Genomic DNA, 24,426 nt, shown 5'->3' on the forward strand with positions numbered 1-24,426 from the left:
GTTGACCCAATGGGACAAGCATCAAGAGACACTAGACAGCAAAGTGACAGTGGATTCCCAAACGAAGGCCAGTTTGGAGTGGTGGCAAACATTGCAGCATCTCACCCAAGGCAGACTATGGTCGTTACCTATTCAAAAGATCCTAACGACAGACGCAAGTCTGTCAGGATGGGGAGCCCACGTGGACACTATTTAGGTTCAGGGCGTATGGAGTCAAACGATGGCAGAACACTCATCGAACTTCAGGGAACTAATGGCAGTAAAGATGGCTCTAATCAGCACGATACATATTCTAAGGTCATCTCATGTTCAGATTCAGTCAGACAACTCGACGGTTGTTTCGTATCTGAATCGCCAGGGGGGCACGAGATCCAAAAGATTACTATTTCTAACTATGGAGATCCTGGATATAGCAGAACTCGAGTTACTATCCCTAACGGCAGTACACTTGAAAGGGGAATTAAACGTTCTGGCGGATCAATTGAGCAGGGTACAGACCTCAAATACAGAATGGTCCCTCAATCAAAATTTATTTCAGACAATAGTGAGCAATTGGGGACAACCACAAATATATTTATTTGCGAACAAGGCCAACAGAAAGTGCGAACAGTTTTATTCCCTCAATGTCATGGACAGTCCATTAGCAATCGATGCTCTGGCGCAGAACTGGAATCAGAGTTTACTGTATGCATTCCCACCGTTAAATTTGATTTCCCTGGTACTTCAAAAATTAATGAAGTCACAGTGCCAAATGATACTAATTGCCCCGAATTGGCCCAAGAGGGCCTGGTATCCGCTTCTCCTCTCAATGTTAACGAAGCAACCATGGGAAATACCGTTATCAGAAAATATGATACAGGTACAAGACCAGGCTGTGACCAATCTAGGAAAATGGAAACTTACAGCGTGGTATCTGAGAGGGCAGTCCTTGAAAGTAAGGGATTGTCTTCAAGAGTAGTGAATACTCTGTTAAAGAGTAGGAAAGAGAATACTCGTTTAATATACCAGAAGTACTGGAAGACTTTTAATTTATGGTTAGAAAACTCAAACTTCCAATCAACAGAAATGGCAACAATTTTAGAATTTCTGCAAGAGGGAGTAGAGAAAGGACTGGCCTTAAGCACAATTAAGGTCCAGATATCCGCTTTATCAGTTTATTTAGATAAGAAATTAGCATTAGACCCTCTAATTATTCGATTTGTCAAATCGGTGGAAAGGAATAGACCAGTAAGAGTCAGACAGTTCCCAAAGTGGGATCTATCTTTAGTCTTGCAGGCATTGACATCTGATGAATTTGATGAGGATTCTCTAAGGATGTGTACTCTGAAAACAGTATTTCTAGTAGCGATTACGTCGGCTAGACGGATTAGTGAACTACACGCACTATCATGTAAAGAACCATACTGCTCTTTCTTTGACGATCGCGTCGTTCTTAGAACAAGCCCGGAATTCCTGCCAAAGGTGGGAGACATGTTCCACAGAACACAAGAGATAATACTACCTTCTTTCTGCAGAGACCCAAAAACGGAAAAAGAAAGTAAACAGCATAAATTAGATGTTAGAGAAAATCTAATGTCTTACCTAGAAAAAGTGAAAGAGTTCAGAAAATCAGAGTCGTTATTCATCAACTATACAGGCAAATCCAAAGGATTAAAAACCTCCACAAAGACCATTGCCAAATGGATAAAGGATTGCATCATACAAGCATACAGCATTATGGGTAAGGATCCTCCAGAAAACTTAAGGGCCCATTCCACCAGGGCAGCCGCAACTACGTGGGCTTACAGGGCAGGTACATCACCGTTGAATATCTGCAAGGCGGCGACCTGGAAGAATCTGGGAACATTCATGAGGCACTATCGATTGGACCGAATAACAGAGTCCGATCAAGACTTCGGAAGAACTGTCTTAAAGGCAGTTAGCCCACCCTGAGGTTGGTGATTGATTTCTTGCTTATCATCTCAATGTATACCTGTCCTGGAGTGTTATTGGAAAAACCAGGAGTTAGCTCACCTGGTAACGACATTTTAAGTAACACTCCAGGACAGGTGGGGGTACCCACCCCCATATATATCAAGTATTGCATGATATACATGTTATGTTATATGTTATATGTATGTAAATGTAATATAATAGGGTTATGTTGAGTATATTGTTCCTGTTCCTTTATATTATACTGCCTGACCCTTGGTCCTTGTTTGATTTATAGAGAGGCTGAAGGATATTTCCTGTTCCTGGGAGGAGCCAAGTCTCAATGTATACCTGTCCTGGAGTGTTACTTAAAATGTCGTTACCAGGTGAGCTAACTCCTGGTTTTTAAGGAGATAATAAAATGGGCAGCAATAATCTACGTGTGTGATTGGCTTCATCAGCGGAGTTTAATCTAGCGTGTGCACAGCAGGCTTTGTTTTCCTCCTTTGATCATGTTTTACTCTACAATGCCAGCATCTCACCACTGGATGTCACTGTTGTAGTCAATTTCTCATTCTTTAGCAAGCAGTACTTGTTCATACTATTTATTTTTTCTTTTTATACATGTATTAAGTAACTTTCAGTAAATTTTTTTTTTTTGGGGGGGGGGGGGGGGGGGGGGACGTGCCCTTAATTTCAGAAAGAGGTATATCTTATCTGTCAGTGTCTCATTACACTGAAGTAAATGTGAGTTTTCAATTGTCCTTAACCAGTTGTCTATAGCGAATATGAAGCACGTTTGGAGCGATATGCTGAACGGGTTTGGACTTGCAAAAGCACTGGGAGCAATCAGCTGACTCACAAAGAGGCCTGGGATGAAGAGCAAGAAGTGTCAGAACTGTGAGTAGCTTATACTGTTGGTGTAAACTTGGTAGCATAAGTGTGTACCTCAGTTGAATATGTCGTCTCAAAAACCAGGATTGAATCTAGAAAAAGGAACAAACATTCACCCCTGCTAGCCTAGCCACTGCCTTTCAAAATGTTCCCAACACACATGTTCTATACAGAAAACCACTTGTCAACATTTGTCCTGAGCTACACAACTTATCTGTTATAGTACAACCGATGTGAGAAGAATGTGGAGGCTTTCATATTTTCTTTTTGACAATACCAGTTGCCTCACCGCCCTGCTGATCTTTGGCTGCAGTAGTGTCTGAATAACACCAGAAACAAGCATGCAGCTAATGCTTGTCAGATCTGACAATAATGTCAAACACCTGATATGCTGCATAAATCTTGTGGGGGCGAGAAAAAGACACACTGGGAGCTCAATCTTGTGTAGTATCGTCAGGTTAACGATGGTAGCAAGTAGAAAGAAATGTATGTGTTGCAGACAAGGCAACCACTTGTGCTGGTGTGTGAGGAAGTACTGTCCCCACTCGGCCTTTGTGAGAGGATGATCTAGCGGTCGCTGCTCCAGGAAACAAAAAAAGGGGAGTCTTTTGACCTTCAGAGAGGTCTAGGACTCAGTACAATCCTCTAGGGTAGTGTACTACATACTGTACGTTTAAAGGAGGGTTGGGGTGCCCAAGTTGTAAATGTCTAAATTGGTTGTTTAAAATGGTAAGAAGATCTTACCTTAGTGCTGCCAAAGGGCAGGCGCTCAGGGCTGATTAACACAATTGAATCACGAAGGGCACTTGAATTTGACCTGATGAAGCCGTTTTAGCCGCGAAACGCGTTGTCTGATGTGCATAATAAAACGTATAATTTTCATGAAAAACCTTGCTTTCTTGATATGTTGCATGCTTGTTCAGGGTCTATGGCTAAAAGTATTAAAGGCAGAGGATCAGCAGGGCTGCCACACAACTGGTATTGCTTAAAAGGAAATTTGGCAGTCACAATATCACTCACTTCAGTTGTCCTTTAAGGATAAATATAGTATACGAATCAGTGATTCCATATGGTGGTGTAGAGTACACTAATAGCATATAAAGATGAGCACTAGAAATAAAGGGAACCTGAAGTGAGAGGAATATAGAAGCTGACACATTTCCTTTATAAACCATGCAGATTGCTGCTGCTAAACTGCTTCTATTACATTTAGCCCAAGACCCTGAATAAGAATGCATACCAGATGTTTCTGGTTCAGTCTTCCTAGGTTAGCTACATGCTTGTTTCAGGTGTGTGATTTAGACACTACTGAAGCCAGAACGATCAGTAGGACTTCCAGGCAACTGCTATTATTATTTAAAATAAATGATCGCATCCTCCAATATACCTCTTACATTAGTTTCCTTTTGACCTCTTGCCGACTGCCCACAGCCCATGGGTGGCGGCAAAGTGGAGGCTGCAACGGCCGCAATACGGCGATCGGCGGCGGCTTGTTGCGGACTAGCTGGCTGGGGACCATGCGCATCCGCCAGCAATATGCTCCGCCCACCCACCGGCCAATTAGCAGCGCCGCCGGGTTGTTAACCCCTGATCTGCCGTGACATAAGCGTATAATACGCTTTGTAATGTATACAAAGCGTATTAGACAGGCTGCTTCCTGCCCTGGTGGTCCCAGTGATCAAGGGACCACCAGGGCAGGTTGCAGCCCCACTAGTAAGCACAACACCACAATGATCCTGCCCTCTGATCGCCCACAGCACCCATCAGGACCCCCCCCCCCCCCCCCCCCCCTGTGTACTGTATACATCTATTCTCCTCTGTAATCACCCACTGATCACCTGTCACTGCCACCCATCAGATCCTAACATGCCCCTTGCGGGCACCCAATTACCCGCCCACAACCTCAGATTGCCCACAGACCTGCCCTCAGATCACCTCCCAAGTACATTGTTAACATATGTTCTCCCCTCTAATCACCCATCAATCACCCCGTCACCACCTGTCCCTGCTACCCATCAGATGAGACCCTAATCTGCCCCTTGGGGTCCCAATCACCCACCCACAACCTCAAAAAGCCCCCCCCCCCCCTCAACTCCCTCTGATCAACTCACCAGTGCATTGCTTGCATATATTCTCCCCTGTAATCACCTACTGATCACCTATCAATCACCTTGTCACCACCTGTCACTGCTACCCATCAGATCACTCTAATCTGCCCCCTGCGGGCACCCAAACACCTGCCCACACCCTCAAATCACCCTCAGACCCTGCCTGAACACCTCTCCAGTGCATTTACATCTGTTCTCCCCTCTAATCACCCATCAATCACCCCATGTCACTGCTGCCCATCATACCCATCAGATCAGACCCTCCTCTGCCCCTTTGCGGGCACCAAATCACCCGCCCACACCCTCAGACACCCCCCCTCCCCCCCGATCAACTCCCCAGTGCATTGCTTGCACCTATTCCCCCATCTAATCACACCTTGAGACACCCATCAATCACCTCCTGTCACCACCTAGCACACCTACCCATCAGATCAGGCCCTGATTTGCCCCGTGTGGGCTCCTGATCACTCGGCCAAACCCGTTTAGACCCCCTTCCGATCACCTCCCCAGTGCATTGATTGCATCTATTCTCCCCTCTAATCACCCCCTGAGACACCCATCACTCACATCCTGTCACCCCCTAGCACTCCTATCTATCAGATCAGGCCCTAATCTGCCCCCTGCGGGTTTCTGATTACCCGGCCAAACCCTCACCCGCCCCACCGCAGTGACAGAATTTTTTTTTTCTGATCGCTGCTGGTCTCTACGACTTAATTGTGGCTGAGACCAACTGTTATGCCACACAATACGCAATCGACAATCCAAGAAGCTACCATGCTCAGCCTTTTCGGTGGAAACCACTCCCAAGTTTCCGAACGTAACATTTTTGGGGCCTTCTCCTTAACATGGGTCTAGTTAAAAAGAATGTATTGCGGTCTTATTGATCTACGCACCCAATACATCACATGCCCATGTTCTCTGCTGCCATGTCCAGATCACGATTTGAGAACATCCTGTGCTTCTTGCACTTCAGTGCCAATACAACCTGTCATCTAAGAGGCCACCCTGCTTATGACTGGTTCCACAAAATTCGGCCCCTCATACACCACCTGTCGTCAAAATTTGCAGATGCGTATATCCCTGAACAGTCATTTTTAGGCATTTGGTTTCCAGACTACTCCTCGCGGTTTTGGGCCCCTAAAATGCCAGGGCAGTATAGGAACCCCACAGTGACCCCATTTTAGAAAGAAGACACCCCAAGGTATTCCGTTAGGTGTATAATGAGTTCATAGATTTTTTTTTTTTTTTTTTTGTCACAAGTTAGTGGAAAATGACACTCTGTGAAAAAAAAATCAATTTATGCTAACTTGTGACAAAAAATAAAATCTATGAACTCACCATACTCCTAACTCCTCTTCTTTCTAAAATGGGGTCACTTGTGGGGTTCCTATACTGCCTTGGCATTTTTAGGGGCCCTAAACCGTGTGGAGTAGTCTAGAAACCAAATGCCTCAAAATGACCTGTGAAATCCTAAAGGTACTCATAGGACGTCGGGCCCCTTAGCGCACCTAGGCTGCAAAAAAGTGCCACACGTGGTATCGCCGTACTCAGGAGTAGTATGTTTTGGGGTGTATTTTTACACATACCCATGCTGGGTGGGAGAAATCCTATTTTTTTTTTTTTTTTTTTTTTTACACAATTGTCCATCTACAGAGAGATTTCTCCCATCCAGCTAAGGGGCCCAATGTCCTAATCACAGGTCATTTTGAGGCATTTGGTTTCTAGACTACTCCTCATGGTTTAGGGCACCTAAAATGCCAGCGCAGTATAGGAACCCCACAAGCGACCCCATTTTAGAAAGACACCCCAAGATATTCCGTTAGTAGTATGGTGAGTTCATAGAAGTTAGTGGAAAATTACACTTTGTGAAAAAAAAAAAAAAACAATAAAAATCAATTTCCGCTAACTTGTGACAAAAAATAAAATCTTCTATGAACTCACCAGGCCTCTTAGTTTGGGATGTCTTCTTTCCAAAATGGGGTCATTTGGGGGGTATTTATACTATCCTGGAATTTTAGCACCTCATGAAACATGACAGGTGCTCAAAGTCAGAGATGCTTCAAAATTGGAAAATTCACTTTTGGCACCATAGTTTGTAAACTCTATAACTTTTACCCAAACCAATAAATATACACTGAATGTTTTTTTTTTTTTTTTTTTTTTTTTTTTTTTTTTTTTTTAATCAGACATGTAGCACAATAAATTTGGACAACAATGTATACAGAAATGTTACTTTATTTGACAAATTTTATCACAAAGTAAACAATCATTTTTTTTTTTTTTACAAAATTGATGTTTGTTTTTTTTTTTTTTTTTTTTTTTTTTTTTTTGACGAATATAATAAAAACTAAAACTCGCAGCAGCAATCAAATAGCACCAAAAGAAAGCTGTATTAGTAACTTGTTTCTACATTTACTGTTTACTGTGTTGATGATCTTAGTTGTTAAATACGCTGTTACTATGATGTTCCTCACTTTCTATTCTCACAAGATTATATTGTCTAAGATACCACTGCAACCCACTATACTGTATGCAAGCAATGCCAGTCTAAATTGGTCAGAATGGCACATGAACAATACTTAAAACTTTACTCAATTAACACTCGTGGCCTTAACTCGGCATTTAAGAGGATGTTATGGAAGGACGCCCAAACGCAAGGAGCCCACATCTTAATGGCTCAAGAGACTCATTTATTGCAGAAGGACTCTAAATACTGTACGTCTCCTCATTTCCCTCTCATATACCATAGTACCTGCAACAAGAAGAGAGGGGTGCTTTTAGCCTTTCAGAAAGATGTTAAGGTTGATCCTATCTCAATTACTGTAGATGATGATGGCAGATGCATTATATTTATCGGTCAGATAAATAATCAGACATACACCATAGTAACATTATACGCACCAAACTCCTCACAAAAACAATTCCTTAAGTTATTACGCAAGGTTGAGAACAATAAACAGGGTCACCTTTTAATAGGTGGACAGTGTTCTCCCCAGAATTTTTTTCCAGCCGGGTGGCATGAAAAAGTAGCCGGGTGGGTCGGCACGGGGAAATTTGGCGGCGTGCGTAAGTTACCAGAGCACGCTATGCTGCACTACCGCAGCCTAGCGTACGCTCGTCTCTCTATCGCTGTCCACTTTTACCATTTAGTTTCCAGTTGCATTGGTTGTGGGGTATTGCAGATAGTGTGCAGGGGCCACATATAATCAATTTATTATAGGAAATGTCCAAGGAGTTAAACAAAGATCTACTTACCAAGGGGGCATTCTCCAGCCCCTGGCAGCAGTCTTGTGCCCTCGCCGCAGCTTCGGTGTCCCGGTATCTCCTCCGTTTCAGATGGCAACCCTGTCTGTCTGGCATCTACTGCACCTGCGCAGAGCGCTGACACCAGGTGCAGTAGATGCCGACCTGGCGAAGTCGGTATCTCCAACGGGGAGGATCCCGGGATGCCAGAGCTCAGGCGATGGCGCAGGATGGCTGCCAGGGACTGTAGGAAGTAAACCTTTGTTTACTAACTCCTAGGACACTTCCTTTAATATATTATAATCATTATATGTAGCCCTTGCACACTATCTGCAATATCACATGACGCCCCATTTACCCTCCCAGCAGCCCCCTCCCCCCGGCGATATCATGCACATCAACCCATATCCATGGTCAGTGAACATAACAGCCTGCAGATTGCGTATACAGTATATATAATCACAGTCCGCATATAGAATTTGATCACAGCCCGCATATAGTATTTGATCACAGCCCACATATAGAGTTTGATCACAGCCCGCACATAAAATTTGATCACAGCCCGCACATAAAATTTGATCACAGCCCGCACATAAAATTTGATCACAGCCCGCACATAAAATTTGATCACAGCCCGCACATAAAATTTGATCACAGCCCGCACATAAAATTTGATCACAGCCCGCACATAAAATTTGATCACAGCCCGCACATAAAATTTGATCACAGCCCGCACATAGAATTTGATCACAGCCCGCACATAGCAGCCCGCACATAGCAGCCCGCACATAACATTTGATTCAGCTTCAAGCCGACAGTGAGCTGTGTGCATACCTGTCTCCCCGTCTCTGCACAGCTCACAGACACACGGCTCTGCAGTCGGCGGCCAGCGCGACATCTCGCGCTTCCCGGCGAGCTGGTGCTGTGATTGGCTCAGCGCATAAGAGCCAATCACAGCACCAGCTCGCCGGAAAGCGCGAGATCTCGGAAGCAGGAGAGAAGCAGCGCATCCTGACAGCCGAGCACTCGTTAGCGGCGAGCGCTGCTCACGGTGACAGGGACACAGCGTCACAGTGACAACAGGGCATGCAATCTCACCAGCCGGGCGGTAATTAAATTTACCCGGGCGCTCCGCCCGGCTGATTGATCCTAGGGAGAACACTGGTGGAGACTTTAATGCATGCATTACAAAATTAGACTCCACAGCTAAGAGCACCACCCACCTCACTTTATTGGACAAAGTACTGAAATGGCATAGTCTATTAAACCCGTGGAGAATTCTACATACAACAGAGACTACTCACACTACTCTACAGTACACCGACCGTACTCTCGCATTGATTACTTCCTGACGGATAGAAACATCTTACAATTAATAGAAGATGCCACAATAGGTAGCATAACGTGGTCAGACCACGCCCCAATTCAGATGTCTATCAGAAATGCCACCTTCGCCAACAGACCCAAAACATGGAGAATGAACTATTCCACTATCTCCACCTCAGACCTTGTCCCAACCTTTAGAGATCATATACAGGAATTTTTCAATATCAATAATACACCTGAAATAGCAAAACCCACCATTTGGTCAGCCCACAAAGCCTATATCAGAGGCCTCTATTTGTAACATAGTGCCAAAGTAAAAAGAGACAACAGACTTGCCTAAACATCTTAACTAGATTACATGACCTAGAAAAACACAAAACATCCCAAGACCCCCTCATAAATAAACAATTATATGAATGCAGACAAGAACTAAGAAATGTACTCCTGTATAAATATGAAGCTAATTTGAGGAGAACCAACTCCACTAAATACTCTAGCAGCAATAAAGCAGGTAAATACCTAGCCAACCTTATAAAACATAGGAACTCTAAGTCCATGATACACTCAATAATCCATCCAAGTACTAATATGAAACTGATGAACCCCAAACATATAGCAAATGCTTTCGCAGACTATTACAACCAATTATACAACCTCCAAAACGACCTAAACCTACAAAAACCCACTAGTGCACTAATTAATAAATTTCTCTTATCAATTGAACTACCCGCTATAAAACCAGAACAACTGAGATCAATACACCATTCACTCAACTAGAGGTACTCAAGGCTATTAAAGTTAAAAAAGAACAAGTCCCCGGGACCAGACGGATTCATTAATGAATATTACAATACATATGCCCATACCCTAACTCCCTTTCTAACTGCTTTATTTAACAAATTCATGTCAGGGACTCCCATCCCCAAGGAATACCTACAAGCCACAATAGCTGTCATACCAAAACCCAGAAAGGATCCCCACACAACCGAATAACTACAGACCTATTTCACTTTTAAATACGGACACAAAACTATACGCCAAACTAATTGCCACCCGACTGATGCACATAACTCCAGACTTTCTCTCCCCGGACCAAGTAGGATTTACGAAAGGGAGACAAGCCCCTGATGGAACAAGGCGCATGCTGAATATTCTAAGGCACATAGAGCTCTGTCGAACGCTTTCTCTGCTCCTTAACTTGGATGCTGAGAAGGCGTTCGACAGAGTACACTGGGGATTTCTAAGAGCAACTCTTATTAAATTTGGCTTTCAGGGCCCAATTATGGAAGCCATCACGTCACTATATACTCACCCATCGGCAAGAGTAAATGCAGCAGGATACCTATCTGATGCCTTCGATATGTCAAATGGCACACGCCAGGGCTGCCCCTTATCGCCCATCATTTTTGTTCTTTTGATGGAGACTTTGGCACAAAAAATAAGAACGACAAATACAGGGCATTTCTATTGGAAGCAACACTCATGTAATCAGTCTCTTTGCCGACGATGTAGCCTTGGTAATCTCTAATCCTTTAGAATCACTACCAAACCTCCTTAAAGTAATAACCTCTTTCTCTGAAGCATCTTATAAATTAAATCAAACAAAATCATATATATTAGGCTTAAATATACCACCAAACCTTAAAGACTCCATCCTACAAAGATTTTCCTTTCTGTGGGCAACCACAAAAGTACAATACCTAGGTATACATTTGACACCGAAGGCATCGGATATTTTTAAATATAACTTTGTACCATTGTTAGAGACCCTGAAAGCGGACTCACAAACCCTTATAAAGTTCTCACTATCCTTGTCAGGTAGGCTAAACTCCTTTAAAGAGACTCTGTAACAACAAAAACCTCCCCTGGGGGGTACTCACCTCGGGTGGGGGAAGCCTCCGGATCCTAATGAGGCTTCCCACGCCGTCCTCTGTCCCACGGGGGTCTCGCTGCAGCCCTCCGAACAGCCGGCGACAGAGCCGACTGTAGCTTCAATATTTACCTTTGCTGGCTCCAGCGGGGGTGCTGTGGCGGCTTTCGGCACGGAAATAGACGGAAATACCCGATCTCCGTCGGGTCCGCTCTACTGCGCAGGCGCCGGAAGCTTGCGCCTGCGCAGTAGAGCAGACCCGACGGCGATCGGGTATTTCCGCCTACGTCGGAGCCGACAGCCGTCAGAGCGCCTGCGCAGGAGCCAGGGAGGTAAATATTACGTCACCGCTGCACGGAGGGCTGCAGCTAGACCCCTGACGGATGGAGGACGGCGTGGGAAGCCTCATTAGGATCCGGAGGCTTCCCCCAACCGAGGTGAGTACCCCCCAGGGGACGTTTTGTCGTTACAGTTCCTCTTTAAAATGTTTCTACTTCCAAAAATACTCTACCTCTTCCGCACTCTACCAATACCCATCAAGAAGACATACTTTTTGGAATTAAGAAAAATTGTCAATAACTTGGTTTGGGCAGGAAAGAAAGCCAGGATAAATTATAATACTATGGTTTGGCCAAAAAAATTGGGTGGCATAGGGTCTGCCTGATCTGGAAGCGTATTATTACGCAAGCAACCCTGACTTTACTAAAGCATGGTGGTCCAAACCCAGAGATAAAAAATGGGTATTTATGGAACAAGATATCTTAACACTGTCCTAGGGACCTCATCTCAAGTATGATCCTGGGATATAAACCTCTTTACCCAACCATCACCCACCACACCATGGTATAAACATTACTCCCAAGAATCCCAATAACAGCACTACAAATAATGTTACCAGATCTTAACAAAGTCCCATTGAGATTGGCAGGCCTCAAGAACCTTAACGACTTATACAAGGATGACACATTAAGACCCTTTACAGAAATTGTAAAGGAATACAACCTTCCTATAACATACCATTTTACATGGCAGAGGATGGCTAGTTTCCTAGGATCAAATAAGATCAAAATCCCTGAAATGAATAGCCAGATTATTACAATGCTGAACTCAACCCTACCATACAGAGGGGGAATATCATTGTGGTACAACGAAATTATAACCAACACACGTTCTCCCATTGAAAAATGTATCTAAACGTGGTCGTATGATATGGGTACCAACTTATCAACAGACTAGATAATAAGAGCAACTAGGAAAATATCACAATTATCCAAATGTAATTCACACTGGGAACAACCTATAAAAATCTTAACCAGATGGTATATAACACCTAGGAAACAAGCAACATTCTCACCAAATATTTCCTCATTGTGTTGGAAATGTTCGCGTTTCACTTCACAGGCACCTTACTTCATATGCTCTGGGAGTGCCCAATAGTCTCAGACCTTTGGACCTCAGTAGAGCAACATATAACGCAGAACTGGGACACTATGTTCCAATTAACACCCCAAATGGCACTATTGTGCATAGATATAGAAAAAATTAACCCAAGACACCGTATGCAAATTTGCCACTTACTTATAGCCTCCCAATGCATAATATCTTCCAATTGGAAGTCCACAGATAAACTAGATTTTGCTAACCTTTTAACGACATTTAATCGCAACATCATAATGGAAAACTACTTAAGGCCAAACTGATCCTCTACGGAATAGATAAGATACATAAATATAAGTACAGGCATATAGTAATTGGACTCACTCAATAATTATAGTTATTATAAATATTAAGTGAGAACACAGGTTAACACTGGGTATGTTATGCTATAAATGTTTAGTTAGTTTTGTTCGGTTTTTGTTTTTACTAGACACACTACTTTCACCCATACCTGTCATATACAGGAAGACCCTGAATCTGACTTCACATCCCAAGTAGACGCACTACATTAACTCTGCAATGAGCACAAGAGCAGTAGCACAATCTTCTTTCATCATGCCGTTCATATTATCTCAGAAAAGAATCCACTACAAGTAAATACATTAACTGTAGATCCGTTAATGGGGTGAATTATCACATAATTTTCTCTTATGTTGCAATTGACAGGTCAATAGACCACTGAGTCAATTGAACAAACAGCTGGAAGGAACCTACCCCTACCAGTCAGCCGTTGAGGTTAGAAATTGACTGGATAGGAAGTCTACTTCCAGCATTTAGTAATTTAGCACTGCACACCCCACCAGCAGACTTCTACTGCGCAGATTACTTATGCATATACTGCCCCTGCTCACACACAGGTTCCACCTAAGATCTGCTATAATACCTGTAGTGTATTATGTTGGAAGCTATGTTACAAATCTTATGTCAAATCTTGCTTATGACTTAACCACTTGCCGACCGCGCACTCATACCGCGCGTCAGCAAAGTGGCAGCTGCAGGCTAATTAATCAGGAAGCAGCCGCTCGCGCGAGCGGCTACTTCCTGTCAATTCACGGCGGGGAGCTCCGTGAATAGCCTGCGGGCCGGCGATCGCGGCTCGCAGGCTAAATGTAAACACAAGCGGAAATAATCCGCTTTGTTTACATTCGTACAACGCTGCTAACAGTAGCAGCGTTGTACCAGATCAGGGATCCCCGGCCAATTAGCGGCCGGGGATCGCTGTCACATGACAGGCAGGAGCCTGTTAGAGGCTGCACAGGACAGATCCGTTCCTGTGCAGCCTCGGATCTCCGGGGAAGGGGGGGGGGGGAATTTCGCCGCGGAGGGGGCTTTGAGGTGCCCCCCCCCCCCGCAACACACAGGCAGGCGCGATCAGACCCCCCCCCCCCCCCCCCCAGCACATCATCCCCCTAGTGGGGAAAAAAGGGGGGCGATCTGGTCGCTCTGCCTGCACCCTGATCTGTGCTGGGGGCTGCACAGCCCACCCAGCACAGATCAGCTAAAACAGCGCTGGTCCTTAAGGGGGGGTAAAGGGTGGGACCTCAAGTGGTTAATAAAAATTATTGTTGGAAAAGCAAAAAAAAAAAAGCTGTATTAGTGACAAGAAAAGGAGGTAAAATTAATTTAGATAGTAGGTTGTATGACCGAGCAATAAACCGTTAAAGCTGCAGTGGTCTGAAAGGAAAAAAGGGCTCTGGTACTTAAGGGGCAAAAAGACTGTGGTCCTTATGTGGTTAAAGGACACGGAAGTTAGAGGAATATGGAGGCAATCCTATAGTTTCCTTTTAAAACCTGCATATTGCCTATCTGTCCTGCTGATCCTCTGTATCTAATACTTTTAGCTATAGACCATAAACAAACATGTAGATTGGCTTTTTCTGACTGGATTTGCTGCATGCTTGTTTCAGGTGTGCGATTCAGAAAGATCGATTCCAGAAGGATCAGAAAGATGCCAGGCAATTTGTATTGTTCAAAAATAAATAAATATGGCAGTCTCCATATTCCTCGCACATCAGTTGTCTTTTAAGGTATCTGGTCAACCTTGACCTGCATGCCAACAAAATTCAAAACTTCGCCTTGGTCTACAATGGAGATGGCTGTATGTTTTTCAAAATAATCATGGTTCTTTGTTCTTCATTGCAATGCTGACCCCTTTCACCTAGATTGAATGGCACAATTCTGAATTGCACTCAGAGTGCATGCAGCAGTGCGCTTTCAGAACACTGCTGCACAACGTATAAGTGTGCCCATCTGAAGACCCTGTGAAGTCCCTGTTTATTGCTAAGGAGTATGTGATGGTGTGCTCAGGTTTTTATTACTCGTGTAACTGCAGTGAGGAATACTTTACACATAGGGATGAAAAATGCAGGATTTATGAGAGTGGATCTGTAAGAAGGACAATCTTTAGTTAATATTTATCTTCAGAACATAGTACAGTAGGTCATTTGACTATTAATTTTTTCTTCTTCACGATCTTTCACAAACCTGCACCATTGCTGTGTTGAGAAGTTAGAACTACTTTAGGGAGCTGTACATATACATTAAGGCCTGCATTCGATCAGCAGATAAACAAGACCTGAATGCAATAAGGCATTTGCCTGTGTTGTCATTGTAATGCTTGTCCATATTGTTTATGCTTGTATGTTTTCTATTTAAGATTAAAGGAAGAGTTCCCAATCTGGTATGAGAAGCTGGTACTTGAGATGGTTCACCACAATACAATTTCCTTAGACAAACTGGTAGATCAGGCCTGGATGGAGATACAAACAAAATATGCCGTTGGGGAAGAGTGTGACGTTGAGGTATGTAATGTAGAATGAACTTTTGTAGCCAGAAATATTTTTTTTTTCTTTTTCCTGAGAATTCTGTGTTGCGAGGCATGCAAATACGTACTGTGTATAATTTGCACTGCTCAAATTAAAATGCAGTGACAATGACTTTGTATTTTTGTTAGGTTGGACCAGAAAAGTACTTGCGTGGTAAGATTGAAAAGATGCATCCTCTGGAGACGGATGAGTCAGGAGCTGAGAAGAAGTCTGATGGATCATGTGACTCTCCATCTAGTGACAAAGAGAACTCTAGTCAGGTGGCCCAGGATAACCAGATCAAAGAGGAGAGCAGCCGCCGGGAGAGTCTGCAGATGAAAGAGGAGACCAGCCGCCGGGACAGTCTGACATCTCTGAGGGAAAGTATGTATCGCCTAACTGGCTATATTACTGTACTGTAGGCAAAAATCCACTGATCAGGTATTTCATAAATTCACTGATACCAGTTTTGGACTTGTTCTTTGTCAGTTGATATCCATTCCCAGGTTATCACATCATACATGATTAGTCAGTATATGTTCTATACAAATGTATACAGTTATGTCATGGAAGATACTGAACTCCCTAGCTGTTTTAAAGGACACCCGAAGTGAGGTATATGGTGGCTGCCATATTTCCTTTTAAGCAACACCATGTCGTCGTGATCCTTTGACTCTAATACATTTAGCCATAGACCCTGAACAAGCATGCAGCAGATCAGTTGTTTCGGACATTATTGTCAGATCTGAAAAGAATAGCTGCATGCTTGTTTCTGGTGTGATTCATACACTACTGCAGCCAAATACATCAGTAGGGCTGTCAAGGAACTGGTATTGTTTAAAAGGTAAAAAATATGGCAGCCTCCATAGAACCCTCACTTCAGTTGTCCTTTAAAGTGTACATGAGCGAAAGCTCAGGCTTAAATCGCATGCTTTCCTTAGAAGAGGGAACTCTTGAATCCTAATGAGGCTTCCCACAGCATCCTCCGATCCTCCGTTGCCACTTGTAGACTCTCCAGAGAATACTGACAAAGGTTTGTCTGTAATCTGCTTGGGGATGCACTGCTCTTCAAGCATGAGCGTGGCAGTACTGTGCCTGCCAAGCCTTTGGAGGAGTATTTACTTGTGTACATTAATTATGCCTTTGGTTCTCTCAGGCTAGTTTCACATATGATGATGTGGGATTGTTCTGCTGCATGAGAGCCCTGGGCAGGACGATCCCACCGCACCACTTCCCCATTACATTACCCTGTGTAAGAGTACGCCAACAGAGTAATATGCATAGCTCCGCCTCTGAACAGTGACTTGCTTTTTGTTGGATAGGAAGTATGTCACTGGTTGTCAGATGATCGGTGCATGCATGCTGCACTGCCATCTAGATTGTTGCAGTGCCATTGACTCCAGTGCAAATGCTTGCCTTGCTTCTGTGTCGTTGGAGCCACTTGCGCTGCATAGTGTTGCACCGCGGGTAGTGTGGCCAGTCTCATAGAGACCAATGGCCACTGGGGCGGGTAGTGTACCACGAAGCGACACTCCCATGTGTGAAAGGGGCCCAAGTCTGAACAAACCTTCAGCTGGTCATCTAAAAGGTAGGGAGCTACAGAATGATCACTCTTTGAGGTGCATATTAAAAGGTGACTCTGGTAGCTTTGAAACGATTACCCATGTAATTGCACTATTGCAGCAAACACAAGCTAGAGCTGGCACAAGTATGATGGCTGCTGTTGAGGTTGGCCTTAAATTTTGCTAGCTCAAGCTTGTGTGCTTCGCTGTAGTAGTGCAGTTAAAGGAATTGTTCCTAAAGTCTGAGACAGTCGTGTGTATATGTACGGGAGGGTAGAAGGCGCCCTTAGAGGTACTATTGATCCGGCTTTGATTGGAATTTACCAATAGTTATACAAATTGTTGTGTGTAACAAAACACACCAATTTTTCGAAAGAAATCTATGTATAGTTCCTGGTGATATACGTATTGGTATCAAACAATTGTTGGTACAAGAAATTGGAATGATCCTACCTTAATAAGTAGTCAAATCCATTAGTGTAAAATTTAGAATTTATTGTAGCACTTTAAAATGACAACGCGTTTCGCGGTTGAAACCGCTTCATCAGGTCGTGTGTTGTGCCTTGGAAAAAAGAGGAAACAGGGCACTGAGACAAAGGAACATCACATGATAAGCTATTTACACCAAAAGGTTTACGGAGTTTGCAACCAGTAAAAATAATTTTAAAATTAATACATTGCAGTGAGACATTGGAATAATGCATCAGTATAACTCAGAGTATAGGCATCAGTATTTTACATTTTCCACATTGCAATGTGAGATTAATATAATGCAACAGGCATCAACCAGAGTATAGGCACCAGTGTTTTCCATATTGTAGAGAACACCAAAAATCTCATATTTGGGGAGAAAGAGGGGGGGGGGGGGGGTGGGAGAGAGAGGAGAGGAATTAAATACATACATATGCCCAAATGTAGGTATGTTAACAGAAGTGTGCTGTATTACATATACACAAATCCTAGTCCTATGGTGAAGTGCTCAGAATAAGGGGTGGTGTTAGTACACTTAGTTATGATTTACAGACCCCGCTAGGAGATAGTGACCTGTATAATACTAATCCCTGTGGGTCTAGGTTGTGGTATGAGAACGTACATATGAAGCTCACCTTTAAATAACAGTCCTCTGAGCTCAGGCGCCTTTGCGCCGCTGTAGCCGCTCGTGGTTTAAAGAGAACCCGAGGTGGGTTTGAAGAATATTATCTGCATACAGAGGCTGGATCTGCCTATACAGCCCAGCCTCTGTTGCTATCCCAAACCCCCCTAAGGTTCCCCTGCACTCTGCAATCCCTCATAAATCACAGCCATGCTGCTGACAAACAGCTTGTCAGAGCTGGCTATGTTTATCTCTATAGTGTCAGTCTGCTGCTCTCCCCGCCTCCTGCAGAACTCCAGTCCCCGCCTGCATCCCTTCCCTCCCTGCTGATTGGAGTGAAGGGACGGGGGCAGGGACCGGAGCTATGCAGGAGGCAGGGGAGCAGCTGAGACTGACACTACAGATGTAAACACAGCCTCACAGCATGGCTGTGATTTATGAGGGATTGCAGAGTGCAGGGGGACCTTAGGGGGGTTTGGGATAGCAACAGGGGCTGGGCTGTATAGGCAGATCCAGCCTCTGTATGCAGATAACATTCTTTAAACACACCTCGGGTTCTCTTTAAATAAAGTATTTCCGCATTCATGGACGGGCAGGGGAGGAGTGGTGAGCAGCGTCACCGCGCCTCTTGCGTAGTAGAGGGGCATGACTCCATGTGTAACCTTACTTCACACACGGAGGAGAGGGGGCGTGGCCGATGTTCTCTCGCTTCCGGCGAGAGTACGCTATGCGTAGTGTTTTGTTATCATTGTGTCTCCTAGGAGACGAGGGAGGCGGCTCTCTCCCGGGGCTGCGTCGGCCATATTTCCGAAGCCTGTCAGCTCCGCGGCAGTGTTTACCTACGGGGAATATTGATTATATTCATATGCATACACGTTTTTTATACATAACCTTAGATTTGGTGCTTCAGACAAGGAAGGAGTAGCCCATATATGGGGAGACATAGACAAAATAAATACATACACAAAATAAGTACATGATGAATACATTACCACAGTAGACTCATTAGATCACCAGTTTTATAAACATATTTACATACCCTATACATAGAGGTGTGCACATGTATAAACATCCCATGTTCCTACCCATGGAAAGGGCACCTGGTATATATTAACAGTATATTTGATTGTGTCTTTTAAAAACGTCAGACAATTCATTCCTATGGGTGTATAGGTATCCCAATTTTTCTAGTATAACAGTTCGCATCTGTACCCCCTATATCTCCAGATAGGGAGCTCTTGACTATTGGTAACGTAATATACAGAGTAATCAATGCATAAAATTATAAAAAGATTATAAAAAAAAAAAAAAAAATTTCTTTATATAAAAAAAAGTAAAATCATTTCACGGAAATGTTTCTTTTCTGTATCCCTCTGGATAAGGGCGAATCTTTTCTTTAGAAATTATATCGTACATATAGTTTGTAGCATGGATACTTTGTTATAGGTGCATATATCCTTTATGTAGAGGTACCCAGAAGGCATATATAGCATGTTGTGGTTGACATTTCGTCACAATGTAAGCTTTTAGTGTAGAAATTACAGGAAGGGGAGGGGGGATAGGAAATGTTAGCCCAAGGAGGGGTTGGCGAAACCAAAGCATCTCAGGGAGGTTCCTACGGGGAGTGGGGAGGGAAGGGGGGGGGGGCTTTTATTTCTTTCGTTTGGGGGGCCCCACTATCGTATGACTAATGGCTAGATGTAAATCGAAGGGGGGTAGAGTTAAACATCTGAGTGTCTGTTTCTTTATACCTCTATATGTGTATATACATATGTATAAAGGGCAAGCTGTCACTTAATAGGAGTTTTAGAGGACGGGGGTATTTGTTAGGTTTAGTGGAACTAGGGAGGATCCCTGGAAGTTCACCCTTTATAAGGACAGAGAACTGTGTCCTGGGGGCTGGATTAGCACATGAATGTTTTATCTTTCACTCAGATTATAGATTGTGCTCAAGACATATATTCAGTCCATCTGGCTGTAGGGTATTCAATCTGTATATCCAGAACATTTCCCTACTCTTAAGTTTACTCATGCGATTTTTTTTTTTGCAGATTCTGGGATATGTTCAATGGGACACACTCGGGTACCATCTATTTGTTGGTTGTGGAATGTTTTGTAATGTCTTGAAAGTCCATGTTTTAGATAGCCATTCGTGATGTTTCGTCTGTGTTCATCGTGTACGAAAGGGTTGGGTGGTGCGGCCTACATGGACTTTCAAGACATTACAAAACATTCCACAACCAACAAATAGATGGTACCCGAGTGTGTCCCATTGAACATATCCCAGAATCTGCAAAAAATCGCATGCTTTGGTTTCGCCAACCCCTCCTTGGGCTAACATTTCCTATCCCCCCTCCCCTTCCTGTAATTTCTACACTAAAAGCTTACATTGTGACGAAATGTCAACCACAACATGCTATATATGCCTTCTGGGTACCTCTACATAAAGGATATATGCACCTATAACAAAGTATCCATGCTACAAACTATATGTACGATATAATTTCTAAAGAAAAGATTCGCCCTTATCCAGAGGGATACAGAAAAGAAACATTTCCGTGAAATGATTTTACTTTTTTTATATAAAGAAATTTATTTTCTTTTTTTTTTATAATCTTTTTATAATTTTATGCATTGATTACTCTGTATATTACGTTACCAATAGTCAAGAGCTCCCTATCTGGAGATATAGGGGGTACAGATGCGAACTGTAATACTAGAAAAATTGGGATACCTATACACCCATAGGAATGAATTGTCTGACGTTTTTAAAAGACACAAACAAATATACTGTTAATATATACCAGGTGCCCTTTCCATGGGTAGGAACATGGGATGTTTATACATGTGCACACCTCTATGTATAGGGTATGTAAATATGTTTATAAAACTGGTGATCTAATGAGTCTACTGTGGTAATGTATTCATCATGTACTTATTTTGTGTATGTATTTATTTTGTCTGTCTCCCCATATATGGGCTACTCCTTCCTTGTCTGAAGCACCAAATCTAAGGTTATGTATAAAAAAAGTGTATGCATATGAATATAATCAATATTCCCCGTAGGTAAACACTGCCGCGGAGCTGACAGGCTTCGGAAATATGGCCGACGCAGCCCCGGGAGAGAGCCGCCTCCCTCGTCTCCTAGGAGACACAATGATAACAAAACGCTTCGCATAGCGTACTCTCGCCGGGAGCGAGAGAACATCATCGGCCACGCCCCCTCTTCTCCGTGTGTGAAGTAAGGTTACACATGGAGTCACGCCCCTCTACTACTCAAGAGGCGCGGTGACGCTGCTCACTACTCCTCCCCTGCCCGTCCATGAATGCGGAAATACTTTTTTATTTAAACCACGAGCGGCTACAGCGGCGCACAAAGGCGCCTGAGCTCAGAGGACTGTTATTTAAATGTGAGCTTCATATGTACGTTCTCATACCACAACCTAGACCCACAGGGATTAGTATTATACAGGTCACTATCTCCTAGCGGGGTCTGTAAATCATAACTAAGTGTACTAACACCACCCCTTATTCTGAGCACTTCTCCACCATAGGACTAGGATTTGTGTATATGTAATACAGCACACTTCTTTTAACATACCTACATTTGGGCATATGTATGTATTTAATTCCTCTCCTCTCTCTCCCACCCCCCCCCCCCCCCCCTCTCTTTCTCCCTAAATATGAGATTTTTGGTGTTCTCTACAATATGGAAAACACTGGTGCCTATACTCTGGTTGATGCCTGTTGCATTATATTAATCTCACATTGCAATGTGGAAAATGTAAAATACTGATGCCTATACTCTGAGTTATACTGATGCATTATTCCAATGTCTCACTGCAATGTATTAATTTTAAAATTATTTTTACTGGTTGCAAACTCCGTAAACCTTTTGGTGTAAATAGCTTATCATGTGATGTTCCTTTGTCTCAGTGCCCTGTTTCCTCTTCTTTTTTCCAAGGCACAACACACGACCTGATGAAGCGGTTTCAACCGCGAAACGCGTTGTCATTTTAAAGTGCTACAATAAATTCTAAATTTTACACTAATGGATTTGACTACTTATTAAGGTAGGATCATTCCAATTTCTTGTACCAACAATTGTTTGATACCAATACGTATATCACCAGGAACTATACATAGATTTCTTTCGAAAAATTGGTGTGTTTTGTTACACACAACAATTTGTATAACTATTGGTAAATTCCAATCAAAGCCGGATCAATAGTACCTCTAAGGGCGCCTCCTACCCTCCCGTACTACAAATTCCCCCTGGGATCAGGGGTCACTACCTTGGCAGGTAGTATCTTCTTGAAGGAGTTGCGACCATCGACCCTATCTCACAAGGCCGAGTGGGGACGGTACTTCCCCACATGCGATACAGATTGGTTGCCTTGTGTGCAACCTAGCTTTGTGAGTATATATAATCTTTTCATAATAATTACGGTATCCCTCCGTGAGATACTACACCAGATTGGGCTCCTGGTGTCTTCCCGTCCTTTTCTCTATCCTTTTAGTACACAATGTGTGTATGTATCCTGTTTAAAGTGTTTCGGGCTTGTGGTGCCCTAAATTGGCTTATGGCTTCCTCTATCACCCAGGACTACTGTGGCCAGCAGAATCTGGACTGTTTGCTGCATTGTTTGAGGTGGCCATTTAAATCAAATGCACTACTTGGTGACTCCTCCCTCCACCCTTTCGGCTTTCTATCAGCCAAAACAAGTCTGACACATACCATGTCCAATTTCCTTCTAGGTGACAGGGCAAGACGTTCACCACGTAAGCTTCCTGCAAGTTTTAAGAAAGAGGAGAAAAAATGGGTTCCGCCCAAATTCTTGCCACATAAATATGACGTAAAGTTGCTGAATGAAGACAAGGTGAGTAATGGTGCTGCGTTTTTTGTTTTTTTTATGTATGTGAAATTGTCACTAGATATGGTATGGCTTTTGGAAGGCTGTATTTAAAATACCTGTGTCAGAGTGGGGGAAATGCATAATCCTTTTACCAGCTGTCAAAATGATCTGTAGTTCCAGAGGTTGGTTGCTACGGTAATATGGAAATTTTGCAGTACTGAAAATGTATTTTCGCTCCGTCTCCCTGTTGGTTCTTAGTGCATAGATGTGGGGAAGCTCTGGAGTTTGGCACACTTATTAAAATTATCATGAGATCTAAGCAGCCTAAATCTTTGGAACCGAGTCTTATGTACTGTAAGAATGAGCTATATGATGACCATGTAGTAATAAAAAAAACTTAACAGCCAGGATCACTTTCCACTGCTCAGGATTGTGACCAGCTTCTGTTCCCTGATATTCTTTGATTAACTGATCTCAAGATTCGTGTTAATATGAAAAATCTTTGTGTCCGAGCTGGATCTTGTCTTTCTTGTGCATAATCACTCAAATTTAAACTGGGGCTATAAACTAAACCTCCTCCCACCCAGTATATTATTTACATGCTAACGGCTGTAGTGGAATGTTTGTAAATGCCCTTAATGCCAGAAATCTGTTTGAAAAAGTTGATTCCTCTGCTTGCTCTCCTCTTTTCTGGGTCCATGTTGTTTTGTAATTTAGCATCCTGCCCATTCCCCCCCCCCCCCCCTTTTTTCTTTTTCTCTTTCAAATTAACTCCCCTTTTCTCTTTCAAATTTCCCTTTTCTCTGAGGGCTCTTTCGCACTACAGCCCTTTTTTTTAAGTGCAAAGTTGACCAAGGTATCATGAAACCTTTCACACTCGACGCTGCGTTTTGATGCATTGCGGTACGACTCACCCGGGAACATTTTAACTTCGGGAATCGGCGTTTCCTCGTCTGGTTGATTACTACCACCACTACTCAGCGTCGCACCGCAGATTCCCGACACGCCGCAGCCTGTTCAACGCGTGCAGGAGCTGTTCTCCTGCACGCGTTGTAATGTGTAAGAGGCCTTAATTGCAACCACAAATGACTGCATAGCTGAAACCTGCATCAGGCCAGTTTGATGCATACACAAGTAATGATCTCTGTGCTGTGAGACCTACACCCTATCTCAGATTGTGTATTTTATTTTTCCCTGTAAACCCATGCTCCCCATCTTGAAACCATGCTGCCCTCATCTGCAGGTTGAGGTGGGTGGAGCTGAGGGCACCAGAATATTGTCCTATAGGCTCCTGACATGGCTCTGATGGTAATCCTTTCCTT

At 43.4% G+C, this 24,426-nt stretch overlaps 1 protein-coding gene across 1 annotated transcript in view; it reads left to right on the forward strand.

Moving 5' to 3' along the window:
* The window catches only part of BAZ1B (bromodomain adjacent to zinc finger domain 1B), an 85,388-nt gene that overhangs the window by 14,300 nt on the left and 46,662 nt on the right, over positions 1–24,426 (forward strand). Inside the window, exons 2-5 of the mRNA XM_068270068.1 lie at positions 2,695–2,811; positions 15,446–15,590; positions 15,743–15,977; positions 23,007–23,128. Coding sequence (XP_068126169.1) covers positions 2,695–2,811; positions 15,446–15,590; positions 15,743–15,977; positions 23,007–23,128 — 619 coding nt within the window. The remainder of the gene's footprint in view (positions 1–2,694; positions 2,812–15,445; positions 15,591–15,742; positions 15,978–23,006; positions 23,129–24,426) is intronic.

The sequence above is a fragment of the Hyperolius riggenbachi genome, chromosome 2 (genome assembly GCF_040937935.1).
Source record: "Hyperolius riggenbachi isolate aHypRig1 chromosome 2, aHypRig1.pri, whole genome shotgun sequence".
NCBI classification, from domain to species: domain Eukaryota; kingdom Metazoa; phylum Chordata; class Amphibia; order Anura; family Hyperoliidae; genus Hyperolius; species Hyperolius riggenbachi.